Genomic DNA, 13,636 nt, shown 5'->3' with positions numbered 1-13,636 from the left:
CTACTTCAAGCGTAACTCAGGAAGATGCTTTGGCTAATTGATGTGGAGTTAAAGTAAAAGGCCTACTAAGGATTGTAAGGAGGGGAAGCCTGAATTCAGGGCACCAGTAAGATTACTGGATAAAACATTTGTAAGGGGGCAAAGATCTGTGGTCGCTCATACACAAGTAGAAGTATTTACAAGTACACTCACATATATACACACACCTGCTGAGAGGGCAGGATCACGGTAAACCTCCAGCAATCAAAAACACATTGTCTCAGGCTGTCCCCTTCATTCGGTGTCTCTGTTGGTGTCTCTATCTCAGTATCACTCTCTCACTTCATCTTCCACTGACAGTTTTCTCTTCTTTTTAGACAAATTCATCTTTAATTGGTCTCCATGAACTTATTAGGTAATTAATTGTTAGATGTAGTTTCCATTGGTTAGCTAAGATATTCTGCAAATGAGCAAGGGGCTGAAATGCAAGCACTAGCTTTCAATTTCCTCTTTCATATTATTTCACAGAGATATGGATTATTGAGGTCTCAGAGCGGGAACCCTACTTTGAACAGCATGATCACTGCCATGTTTCATTATCAGAAAATCTCTTAGAGAAGTTGTATCGTCAGACAAGCTTGGCTGACCGCTTACCCAGAGGAGGCCAATTGTTCTCACTTTTGGTGATTTAACGGTGCGTGTGGCTACAATGCAGGAACCTGTCTAGCCATATTTGCGGGATAGAATGTACACTCCTGTTGCTTTGATGTTCAAGTATTTCAGCTTTGCCAGAGGCAGAACTCTTAGATAACACAACAGTGGTGCACAGTGGGGAAGCGTGATGTGGTTTAGGATGAATATAATTGCTTTTATTACCTTACTCTGGATGACACCATGCAGCTCCCTGCTCAGCTTCTCTCATGTGGGAAATGGTCAGGTTTGGAATTGAATTCTGTATACTCAGAGGTGACTTTATAAGGGAATCATACAGGATGGTTATTGCACCATCAAGAATATAATGAAACTGGCTCAAAGGTGACAACAGTACAGACGAAGGTCACTGTTAATATATGGTGATCTCCTGCAGTATAATATCGGAATTTACCAGCCGTAGAGGAGAACTGAGACTCTAGTCAAGCTTAGCAGTCTTGGGAGACTCACAAGGACTTTGTGTTTGCTCAAGTCTCCTTCCTTTGTATTTTTGCCTTCCTTCTCCAGCTTGACTGCCTTTTTTGGTAGAATACTGAAAACCTTTGGGAGCCAATTTCCTGAGACCAAAGGACAGTGCAGGCTTTTGTTCACAACTTCATGTGCATGTGTGTGCTTGTGTCTGTCCATGCGTGACTGTGTGTGTGAATGTCGCTGACCATGACTACATAAGTGCCATGTCCATTTGTATGCCATTATGGTAAGTACATTTGATTTGTTCTTACTTTCACCTTTGTCACTAATTTGAAGACAGCATATTTCTTTCTTGAAAATCCCCCAAAATGACCCCCACAAATGAGACAACCAACAGAGAAAGTCCAGTGATCCAAGTGTCTCAGCTCCATCCTTAATTCATTAATTTACTGTTTCCCTACAGTCAGTCACCCAGAATAATCCATCTGGAAAGTCCAGTGAGCTTTTCCGCCACCAAGCAGAAATGAGATTGTGGATGACTGATCACAAAGCTTATATCCACTCCCACTCTGTGTTTATGTATCAATATGTAGGCCTGCATGCAAAAACAAGTAGTGTACACACAAAGCTTGACGTAGTCTCTCCTCAGTAGCACTTACAGCCTACTCACAGTGAAGCAGTGTAGTCATTTCATACATACAATTGTCATGTGTCAAAGAATCTTAGGCTTTGAAAACACAAACTCAGCTATGTTTGCAGCTACTTTATAAAATGCACACAACATACTAAATTTTTTGCACAATTAGGCATTATATAAGAGGCTTAGTCATTTTCCAATCCATAGGTTACAAGCTCCGTAACTATCTACATATCGTATCCGTCCCAAGGTAAAGGAATGCAGCCCCACTGTTGTGTGGATCAAAAGTTTACAATACTTTGTGTCACCTCTTTAATTAATTCAGACTAGTTTGCTGCAGAGAATAGACAATAACCCTTTTTAAGGAGCCTTTTCAAGGCAGGAATTTTGTGCTTTTATTCTGCCTCGCCGCTCTGTATTAAAGGTACAAACACAGAATGGGGGGGGCATGGCTTGGCGAGATGGATGCCGACGCCATTGTGTTACATATCTCGCTTCTGATTCCAGAACGCCAGCATGCCATCTGAAATCACACACCGGGGGAATAGTATGCTGGCTTTGTTTAGAACAGTGTAAACAAGCAAAGCTGGCACAATGAGGGGTCTTCCTAAGGGCAATATAGCAGGATCTCTTTTTAAAAGGGACTAATGCTTCTGCCCTGAGGATACTCAGGCATCTATTCTTTATGCTGAATCAGTGATCTCATAGTATGCTTGCACAAGAATACCCGCCCAGCCATTTAGTTCCCCTAAACATAACCATGCCATACATGTCATAAAAGTGTCTTTTAGCAAGACACTGATCACCAAGTTCTACGCAATGGTTAAGACAATGCCTGGCATGGCAATTTGAATGTGAATGGATGAATGAGAGGCAGCTTGTAAAGCACTTTGTTCATTACGTTAGAAAAGTGATATGTAAGTGCAGTCCATGTGGCATTTTCCAAGCACAGAGGAAGTGAATATCAATCAGTGGTCAACTAGGGGGAGGTATGGACCATTTAGAACTTGCTGCCATCACATGAATACAGTTTAACAATGTCACAATGCAAATCTGACTAAAATCAATCTGGCTCTTTAATCCAAATCTTTTTTTTCCCTAACATGTCTTGAAGTAGAAGAAAGACATACCTTGAAAATATAGCATGTATCTTTTTTCTTTTGGAAATAAGATACGTAAAACACCCATTTCCAATTGAACAGCTCACCAGATATATTTGCATGCTTAATTACCTGTTTTTGTCTATGGTTGCTTAACTCCAAACTCCGCCTGGTAATGGCAAGCAGAGTCTCTTTCCTTTGTTAGAAGTGGCTCCCAATCCTCCACAATTTAAATTGCCAGTACCAATCCCCCCCCAAAAAAAACTGTGATAATTGATGTATTTCCCATAAAGGAGTAGTAATTACGATAATGAGATTTTCAGAAGCAAGCAATGCATGCCAAAATGAGAAGGAGCATGTTTCTTATGTGCTTCACTTTGGCTTTATAAATTTTCTTTTCCATCCTCCCTCTCTCACCAGCTCTGCATTTTGGTCTACTGATGTCCGCCTCCTATCTGTGTTCTTCTTAACACATCTGCTTCTCCTCTTGACTCCTATCCACAGCTTGTCCTCATTTGTTTGCCTAGTGCATAATTAGCTATAGGATCACCCATTGTGTAATTATGTATAGCAGTTTGATATGTAATTAAAATTGTATCAGTATCACGTGTAATTTGTGCTGTGTGATTACCTATTAACAGTGCAAACAGTTGTGCTTAAAAGCCCGTGACCGCCCCTCAAATTGGTGTCACTGTGCCTCTCTGTCAATATTAACATATCAGCAGGTGCTACATCTGAGCAAAAAACACTACTCAGACCCACACATAAAAAACATTAAAATGTTGGTCTACATCACTTCTTATGAAAACTTCTTTCTGACAGCTTAAGTGTTTCTTAAATATGTTATCATTCAGCCTTAAACCAACTTTACCGCTTTACAGGACCACGCACTTTACTTCAGACAAGACCATACACTTTGTGCTGAATGACTTAGCGCAGCAACATTGCATGGCTTGTTCCTTCCAAATACAGACACCAAAACAGAGCGGGGCTTTCAAAACAGCGTGTTAGAGAGGTCTTATAATAAAGCAATAGAAGAGAGCTTGTAAGGGCACTCTAAGGAAACATCTTAATGAAAGCACCGGGCTCCAAACTGGCCTGAATAAGCTGCCTTTGCAAATTCACCAGTAAATAATTAGACATGCCTGAGAGGTCTACTGTTGGGAGTAGCCTCTGTTTTTATTCAATAAACGTTTTGTTTTTTTTTCACAGATGGTTAAGAAGTGCTGAATTGGTTTTTACCTCCCGCTGCGCATATGACTGGATGCAGCGTGTGTGCTTGCTTGTCTGGGTCTCTGTGTAGTGTGCTGCTGTGCACAAGGTGAAAGGTCATACCTTTCTTATCTAACCCACTGTAAAATGTAATGCAAAGCGTTATTACCATAAATAGATACAGACACTATACACAGAGACGTACCTGCAGCCCTACATACTCTATATATCTAACCTAGTTTATTCCAGTAAACTCCATCTTTATCTTCGGCCTTCTAAGCAATATAGTATAATTAGAATGGTCAACTTCTGCGCTTATTTTAATACAGAAGAAGAAATTGCAAGGCCTGCCATGTTATAAAACATGTCATGCTTACAAGCAGCAGGGTTATAATGAGCTTAACATGCCCCAATTTTTCCTCATGATGTAATGGCACAGCAACAAAAAATTTTGTTGCAGGTTTAAATGAATCACCGAATATGCCAAACTCAAACAAAGTGTTAAAATGAGAGGAGAAAGAACAAGTGCATGACTTGTGAGTTTTTTTCCCCTTTTATAAATAGCACTGTAATTATGCAGCTGTTGAAGTATAAGTCTACAAGTATAAACCTGTCTAACTGGTATCATTAGTTTCAGCTGTGCTGATACTTGTCCTAAAGTATGGTTTTTTATTAAATGTCTACATATGAATTTAACATGAGGTCAGAGATCCGGAACAACATCAGCACAACACACCAACAAAGAGTAAAGTCAAAAAAATGTCCATTACAGAACAAAAACATAATACATTCAATTTTGTTTCATTATCAACTTTTTCTTTGCAAACGTTCAGAAATCATGCTAATTAGCATTACTGTATCAATAATGTTCACGTTGACTTACAGTCAACTCATTGTCACAGTAATGACCATGGTTGGTCCAAAGTCCCAAGTGAATGCACTCTCAGAAACTGACGCAGAGTGGCTACACACTGACAGCTCGAAGAATGTGGGCACATTCAATCACACTACCAACACTCAAACCGAAGAAAGCAAACCTTCACGTAATTTAAAAAGTAACACGTGATCTGTTCCAGATAAATTTGCAGTTCGGTCTCCAGACCTTCGAGCGGCACTGCCATCAAACAAAGCTTTGTGTGCCAACGTGCAAGAAAGAATAAATACATGATTAAATACATCATAAATATAAAACAAGATAGCCTTGAGCTCTTTTGTTTATGCGTATTTAATGGCCCTGACAATACTTTGATACAGTTTGTTCTAATCCCCATACCAACATAACCAAAGCTATGTTAAGGACTCTTTATGATGCTATTGCCAAAATGTGACAGACCTCCCAGCCCTTTGTTGAGGTGCTTTTGAGCAAAGTTTAAACCCCCAACTTGTCTTTCTGAGTGAGAGATACATTTCCCCGTGATCAAAATATTTAATCTTTCATGTATACACAGCTTCTGCTTTTCTCTCCCCTCATGTTACGGTCGAGTCATGTACATACAAGACCCTTTCTGTTCTCTTAGCCCTTTAACACTAAAGAGCACAGCCATTTTTGCAGAACACACAAACACTTTTAACAACAATAAAACTGTTGCAATCCCCAGAGGAAGGACTTCAGCAGCAGGTCTGACATCCCCCGTCTGGATGATTAGCATCATTAGAGCATCAGGTGCTCCCTCTCACTCACATACACACCCTCCATGATCCATCTTCAAATACCTAACACTCATGTAGATTAAATGGTAACTTGTTCTTGGCAACACAGTGATTTATGTATGATTAGAAGTAGGTCAGATGAATGGAACCCAAGATCTATAGACACTAGGGAGCAATGTGTCTCCAAAGATGCAAAGAGAAAATAGACCATTTATTTATTTTGAATCGAAGGTAAAAGATAACGTCTGTCTATGCTCTCTGCTTAAATACTAACGAATCTATGTAAAGCACAGAAAATACAGTGGAACGAGTGGAAAAGAAGGACAGTGGGAACTTAGTAAAAACAGAGCGATCTGAAATTCTCACTATTCTTCTTCAGTGTCAGTTTTCCTGTACTGGTGGTTTGTGTTGTATCATATTTAAATTGTGTCTTTTCTCCTTTTCAGCTCCTTTGACTGACAAGCCGCCAAAGATCCTGTTTCCCTTGGAAAACAAGATTAGCAATATGGAGCTGCAACTAGGTAAGAGCATCATGGGATTTCCTCCAGCTGCATCCAGTGCTATCTGTGTCATTTCCAAATGACATGAAATGGATGACTTTTCAAATCCTCTCCAACACATCTCCAGGCAGATTGATGATGGTGCTTTTATTTGCTGGAGGAACAGAAAAAGGAAAAAAAAAACAGTTGTAAAAGTGTTTTCCATATATGCAAATGGTGGGTGCTAATATCCCTAAGGCTGTTTTGTCAACAATGGAGAGCCCATATGGTGCCAGAGTTGCATACACTGGCTCGCTGCATGGAGAGGCAGTCGTTCTCTGTTGCCGTTGTTTGTCTTCTTTGACGTTGGATCATGCTGGGCCTATCATGTGTGCATACGTGCGTGAGTGACTGTGCATGTGGTTGTTTGTTTGTTTGTTTTTGTGCTGTTGTTGTTGTTCTGCGACAGCATATTGCTTGGTTTCTGGGCAGAATCCACTGTCCACATGGTGCTTTTTGCCACTCTGTAAATGGCTAATGTGTCTGTCATGTTGAAGCCAATGGGACAAGATTGAGAGGTCTGGAAAGCAGAGAAGGATTGGATGAGTATGTGACAGAAAGAGAGGGGGTGGGGACAGAGACAAAGAAGGTGCAATGATTCACTGAGCAGTTACCTTTTGTCTTCAGTCTGATGCTGTCGGAACCCAGGTATAGTTCATTTAAAATGCCTCCACGGTTGGCTGATCAAGAGTGAAAAATTGCTGCTGTTGATAAACTGACAAGCACAGTCTCCCATGTCAACATACTCACACCCATGCATGAACAGGTTGCACAATGCCAGCAGGCCTTTCAGCTATTTTTGTCCTGATTCCACTTGATTCTGAGCAAAGGGTTGGCTTGTCCTTTGAAAATGCACTGTAAGTTCAGTCTTATGTTTGCTTTTTGTGTGTTGTGGACTGTGTGTAAACTCTGTTATGGGTCAGTATCCCAGAACATACATTTTCCATGTATGCACATTTCCCATGATGCAAATCGATAACATCCCTATGCATGATAAATGCACCTCTTTCAAACTCCAACGTCTCCAGTTTGTAACGCAGTTTGTCTCTAAGCCCAAACCAAGATAACCCAGGAGACATCACTAGGGTTATTTTTTTAAACTTAACAAAACTTGCTCTGGAGCCACAGAAGACATTATACAACTGTTTTCAAAACACCGGCTAATTAGTACTCCCCATGACTTGTAAACTGATGTAGATATGTAAAAGCAGTGGAGCTCCCCTCTAATATTGTGGTACACAAGGGTTTGGCGCTACTATCGCAAACAGAGTCATAGGCAGGGCCGAGACGGAGAAAAAGAAAAAGTATGGGTGATGTCATGCAGTGAGCCCCCACAGAGTCCCAGCAGAATATCTAAAGCACAGAGACACTGAGGTAAATCTTTTACAGCGGGTTCCATTTTGTGTGCAGAAAAGTTGTCTCTCCTCCCAGATCAGAGTTTCTCTTCTATTTAGCTTTATTTATTTATTCTCCTCTTCCTTAATATTTGTTGAGTCATGCCCTAAGCAGCTTTATGGAGTAACATGGCAGATTTATAGTAGCCAGAACGTGCACACAGAGGGGCTGACGGCAAGTGGGAGGGAGAGAGAGCGAGAGAGAGAGAGAGAGAGAAAGAGATGGGACCTAGTGGAGACTAGTGGATGGGTAGTAAAATCAGAACAGTAAGCAGAGAGATAAATCTACAACACTTCTGGGAAACAGAGACCCACTTTATCTCCTCTGCTGCTGTGACCAGTGCAGGTCTAAGACAGCTGCCATCACAGCAAGCTTTACACAAGAGACACACGCAGACATAAATAAAACACATATGTTACATAAACTCTTACACAAGACACGCAGTCGAGATGTAAAGGAAAGTCAATGTGGATGATTCAGAGAGAAGAACACAGAAGTCCATGAAATTGAAAGCAAAAAAAACGATGCCATCAGATTGGTCATAGAAGCAAGAGTGGTGTCAGAGAAAAGAGGATTGTTAAGAGAGAAAAATGAAGGTGGAAGAAGAGGCACTGGCATCAGAGGGAGTTTGTTTGTCTTAGGAGAGGGGTGTCTCGTCAGAGTATCCTCTCCCTAGCTCTCCTTAGGTCTCCTTGAATGTCTCTGCCATGTGTCCTTTTCTGCTGAAGACTCAAAAGCCCACAGCTACAGATCCATACTGAGCCCCAACTCCACCACCAAATAGCAGTGTGTGCGCGCTGCTCTCATCATAGATCTGCAAGGCTTCAAGGCCTCTGGAGTCCCTAGTGATGTACGTCTGCGAGACTGCAGAAAGCAGGCCTGCAAAAACCTCTGGTCAACTTGACATTTTCTGTGTAGTTTGCAAAGGAGGCAAAAATCAAGGTTGTGTGGCATGGCTTGGATTTTGTCAGTAGCCATCCAGTTTTTCTTTTGCCATATTTACTGCTGTCCCCCAGTGGTGAGTGGGTGCAGTCCACTTCCACTTCTTACAGAATAGGAGGGTGATTCATATCGCAGGGTTTGAATTTGTGTATACGTATGCGCTAGGGGGAAATACACACACCTGCATTATGTGACATATTACACATAGCCTGAAATTTAAAACACACAGACTCACTGACTTGGTGTTGATTCCCTCAGGATGATTCGCAGTCCCAGAGGGTGGAGAGAATCAGCTCACGCTTGCACAGCATCTCTTGGTCTAAATAGCTCTCCCTGCTCGTCATACACACACACACACACACAAACATACACGCACAGATATTCGCACACCCCCACAGCACTTGGGATGGGTAGGTCACGTACATGCTTGCAAGCAGTCCTCAGTCACCATGGGATAATTGTAACTGATAGAGGATTTTACTGTCCCCCAAAGCCAGCAGATGGGTGCACTCTAGTGGAAAAGGAATTAGAATCCATTATTTCAGAGAGCAGGAACCCAACAGCATGAGATGGGCGGCAAGAGGGAGATGACTCTTAAACCTACTTCATTTCAGCATAGACCGTGTAGAGGCACAAACACAGCCGTTGCACACGTACACACGCATGTTCTCACACTGCACACTGTCAGTGGTGGCCATCTGTAAGAGACTGACACTGAAAGATGCTGACGTTCCCCATTTTCCCAGTGTTTTAGAAATATGATTTCGACAAGGTAAGAAATATAGGCAGGCAGTGTGGATGTCCCACTCTGGTCCCACTCTTGGCCTCTTCACCAATTACCCTCAATCTTCTTCCCTTACAATAACAGGGTTTTATTTAATTTTAATTTAATTACTGCAATTAGTGAATTCACTCATGTAAGCAAAGTAAATCCATGCGGTGCTTTCATCTAGAGTTTAACTTTAATGAACTTTGACTCACAAATTTGTACTATGACCAATTGCAAACTGTCTGACAATTGATGGAACAGACCCAGATAGTCCACAATCTAAGAAAATACACTAGCTTTGACTTTTTGTTATTTCAACTGAGGATATACAGGTGGAAAATATCATGTAAACATAATAACACATACTGTATAACACCTAACTTCTCCTCTGTCTCTCTCTCTAACTCCTTATCCATGTTCTTGTTCTTTCCCTACCTTTTTTCTCTTTGTTCCTACATCCTTTTATCCCTTACCTCTCTTCTCTCCTCACTGCCTCTCCTATCGACTACTGCTTGCAGGAAGATTTAAGGATTCGTCATCGAGGATCTACTGATTTCTCAAAGTCTAAAGTGACTAATACACCCTCTTCCTCTTCTCTTCTCTTTAAGTCTACAACACTGAAGACATTCTTGAACACCTAGCTGTAACACCAGACTTGTCACCTTTCCATGGGGAAGGGTGAAATTGAAATTGACATTGCTCTGTAGAGTTACAAAAGGTCAACACGGAGTCACTAAATTACTCTGTCGCTCTCTCTCTTGCTCCGACAGGTCCTCTAACTCACTCTCAACTCAGTTCCTGTCACATTTCTTTTTTCAGCTTAGGCATGCACGAAAGTATCGGTAAAAACATGGTCCTAGTGGTGTACTTACATGTTTGAATTTGAGTTTGTGTGTCAGGGTTGGTAATCAGAAAGATAATCCGTGAAAAAGAAGGGATCATATAGTCCACCTGAGTGCTTTGATGGTCACATTACTCATCTTTGCAAAGAAATCTATTGAGAGTAGATTTGAGCAAGTGTATGTGCCTAGATCTTTTAGGATCAAGAGCCACAAAGGACTTCTTCAGTTGGCGTGGCCTGTTAATTTTTTGTGATAAATGACATATTTATATTCTAACACAGAGGAAGAAATTCAGAGAAAACCAGCCCTTAAAGGTCATGCTGCATTTTTTTGTGTCATTCAGTTTTGTTGCAGTCTTACAGTGAGCCAGCACTAAGTAACCCATTGTGACCAGTATGGTAACTAGTGTGTCAGCAAAACAAAGCTAAATGTTTAAGTGTGTGAATGGTTGTCATTAATCATTGAGTCTGGGGCTGAGGGCAGGAGTCTTTAGTATGATAAATGAACTAACAGGGCTTCACACATGCCTAACAGGAAAGGGAGAGAGAGAAAAGAAGGGAATGAGAAAATACACAGAGGGATAGACAGACCCAGCACCAAATAACAGGCAATAAAGACTGACACAACATCCCACTGTGCATCACACAACAGCTACTTGTTTATTGCTGCCTTGACATTACTAACCACAGCCGGTGGAACTGGTAGGAAGATGCAACAAAAGTCGGAATCTCGTCTTGATACATACCAGGTTGCTGGTTATTTTTTTCTCACAGGCAACAAGCTGACATTGGACTGTCGGGCACTGTCTTTGAGCAGCTGGTGTGTCCAGCACTGTTGGTTTTAATAGACCTTACCAGCAGCTGAATCGGCGGCAGAGGCAGACGGTGAGAAAACGCTGTTTGACCAGCTACTCAGCCCATTGAATCAGTGATGTCACCCATTCATTGAGGTTTCTCCTTAGTTTGTGCCCTTTCTTCTCCCACAGGCAGAAGAGGACAGAACAGCAGTACAAAGCAAAGCAAAACTTTTACATTGACCGTGCATATTTTTTTCAAACATTGTCAATTCTGTCCAATTTATTCCACAAAAGATTGCCTTATATTTGACTTATGATCCATTTAATTAATCCAACTTTCTTGTGATGTGAACTAGTGTACTCACAAGTCTAGGTGGCAGGGGAAATATTTAACATCACAACATGACAGCAGGTGATTTTCCAAAAGTTACATCTCAGCCTTGTCCAGTACCGATTTGTTGCTATATTCCTGTTTACATGCTGTTACCAGTATAACAAATACTATGAAATGGTCAAAAGCTTGTTTCGATCCAGAATTTGTAGACTTTTCCACATCTAACTAGTCACCACAATGTTCCTAAAGTGCACGCTAAAAATTGTCTTATGGCACTATCGCCTGTTGTAAATAATACAAATATCTGTACCTGATTCCACCATTCTAGCACTTTAAGACAGAATAACAATGTTACAAACCTGCCTCAGGACTTGCAACAAATGAGAGTCCCCAAACTAATGAAAGGTGAAAGGGGTATTAAACTAAACATTACAACTGATAATGAAATATGGGAATGTTAGGCATCAGTGGTGTAAAGCTTGCGTGGATGATTGAAGTATGGGCAGTGGAAGTAAAGGAATATAACATAAAAGCAAACTAATCTAAAGTGAAGGCCATTTAGAAGGTGTCCTGGCTGCTCAGCAACAAAAAAAAAAGGACAGAAACCATTTTATATCCTTAGGCCACTCCCTCTCCAGGTGCAGCCAGCCAACTCTGACAGACCTCTTAAAACTGACACTCCTGGAAAAAAAGACAACCGGAGAGAACTAGAGAGAGGTAGATCGGCAAGAGAGATAGAGAGAGGCCGTCACAATAGCAAATATTCAGTAAATCTAACTTTTAAATGTATATCTTTACTGAAGTATGAATCTCAGTAATAAAACAATATATGGCTTTTTAAAGACTGTTTGTCATATTGCAGTGGCATGAAAGGTGATGAATTGTTGTGTTCTGCTCCAATACTGCTGCTACTTAGAAGATGTGAGGCAACGCGAGGTGACGCATCAGTCCGCGTGTGTCAGAACTTTCTGTTTGGTGTGTCACGTCCAAGAGATCTGCCCCCACACAGGGGCAACAGATCTGCTGTGCAGCTGTCTGTCCTGAGCTCCACTTTATGCTTTCTGTTTGCGTGTGTATTCAGTTATGTCAGTTGTTGTTTGTGCATGCGTGTCTCTGTGTGTTTGCCATTATTTATAACACAGCCTTTATTCAGGAGGTCCCGAGCAGTTGTGTTAAATAAGATAAGAGTTTCTCCACCTTTTAAGCCAAGGGATGTCTTTAAAGAGCGATGATTTAGGTAATGGTAGCTTTTACCTCGTATGCCTCTGATGCTCAGGCTTACTGACAGGTAATCAAAGAGAAGGAGCACCCCACTCATCCCTGCATCACTCTGTATTTGATACAACAAGGGCAGACAGGAGCAAGAGGTAGACATAATGAGACCCATTTCCTTTTTCAGAGGTTCTCTGCTTCCAAGAACTGCCCTTTCATCCTCTACCTCCAGTCACTGCTGCTTCTGTTTGGTTAAAGTGGCAATGACAAGGTCAAGGGATATCTAAAAGATCGACTTGACATGTAGACTGCATATATAAAATGTAGTGAAAATGGAGGAATAGATTTATTTGGCAGACACAAATGGATGAGCAGTAATAAGAAAGGATGGAGAAGTGAGAAAAGAAAGATGAGGCTAGAGAGAGATGGAAGGGAAAGGGGGGGAGGGTGCTGGCACTGAAATGACATGCATGAACAGCAAAGCAAGCAGGGGAAAAGATGGCTTTGCCATTCACTTTGAAGCTTGCTCTACTTCTGTCTGTCTTACGTAACAGAAAAATGAAGAAAAACAAGTGCCAAAAAAACTGGGCATGGTGGTGAGAGGAAAAAAGAGGCAAGAAAGAACTTCCAAACTTCAGGGCTCTGATGTTTCCAGCAAGCAAGTGGCTGTATCTGGACTCTGGAGTTAGTCACCGTGCCGCACTGAGCTTTGGTGGTGAGTGAAGGGTAAAAGAGCTAGCAGAAAGAGAGGGAAATCAGTCAGTGTTGTGAGGAGAGACAAGAAAGGAGGGTTTAGAGGAGGCGGTCCGACAGGAAAAGATTAGGAGACAGGAGAGAAACAGAAGAGGAGGGAGAATAAACAGAAAGGAGAGGAGAGGGACCAACCCCGAAGAGCTATCTACAGTAGCTCTCTGTATTTCTCTTTCTCTTTCTCCATGTTACATAAGCCAATCTCTCCATCCTCACTGCTGACAAGTATATAGGGACCAGCTGAGGCCCTACACATATGTCTGTTCTTCATTAACCAAAGAAGACCCCCAGCTGGAGGCCATGCCTTCATCCAGCAGCGAGGAGCACTTTAGCTAAGACCTATATTACTGTTGCCCT

At 41.6% G+C, this 13,636-nt stretch overlaps 1 protein-coding gene across 4 annotated transcripts in view; it reads left to right on the top strand.

Annotated features, from left to right (window-relative positions):
- il1rapl1a (interleukin 1 receptor accessory protein-like 1a) overlaps positions 1 to 13,636 on the top strand; it is a 165,483-nt gene that overhangs the window by 106,511 nt on the left and 45,336 nt on the right. For all 4 annotated transcript variants that reach the window (XM_040149368.1, XM_040149367.1, XM_040149369.1 and 1 more), the window contains one exon: positions 6,147 to 6,221. In XM_040149368.1, coding sequence (XP_040005302.1) covers positions 6,147 to 6,221 — 75 coding nt within the window. The remainder of the gene's footprint in view (positions 1 to 6,146; positions 6,222 to 13,636) is intronic.

The sequence above is a fragment of the Xiphias gladius genome, chromosome 16 (assembly GCF_016859285.1).
Source record: "Xiphias gladius isolate SHS-SW01 ecotype Sanya breed wild chromosome 16, ASM1685928v1, whole genome shotgun sequence".
Classification (NCBI taxonomy): domain Eukaryota; kingdom Metazoa; phylum Chordata; class Actinopteri; order Istiophoriformes; family Xiphiidae; genus Xiphias; species Xiphias gladius.
This window is presented reverse-complemented; position numbering and strand designations above follow the sequence as displayed.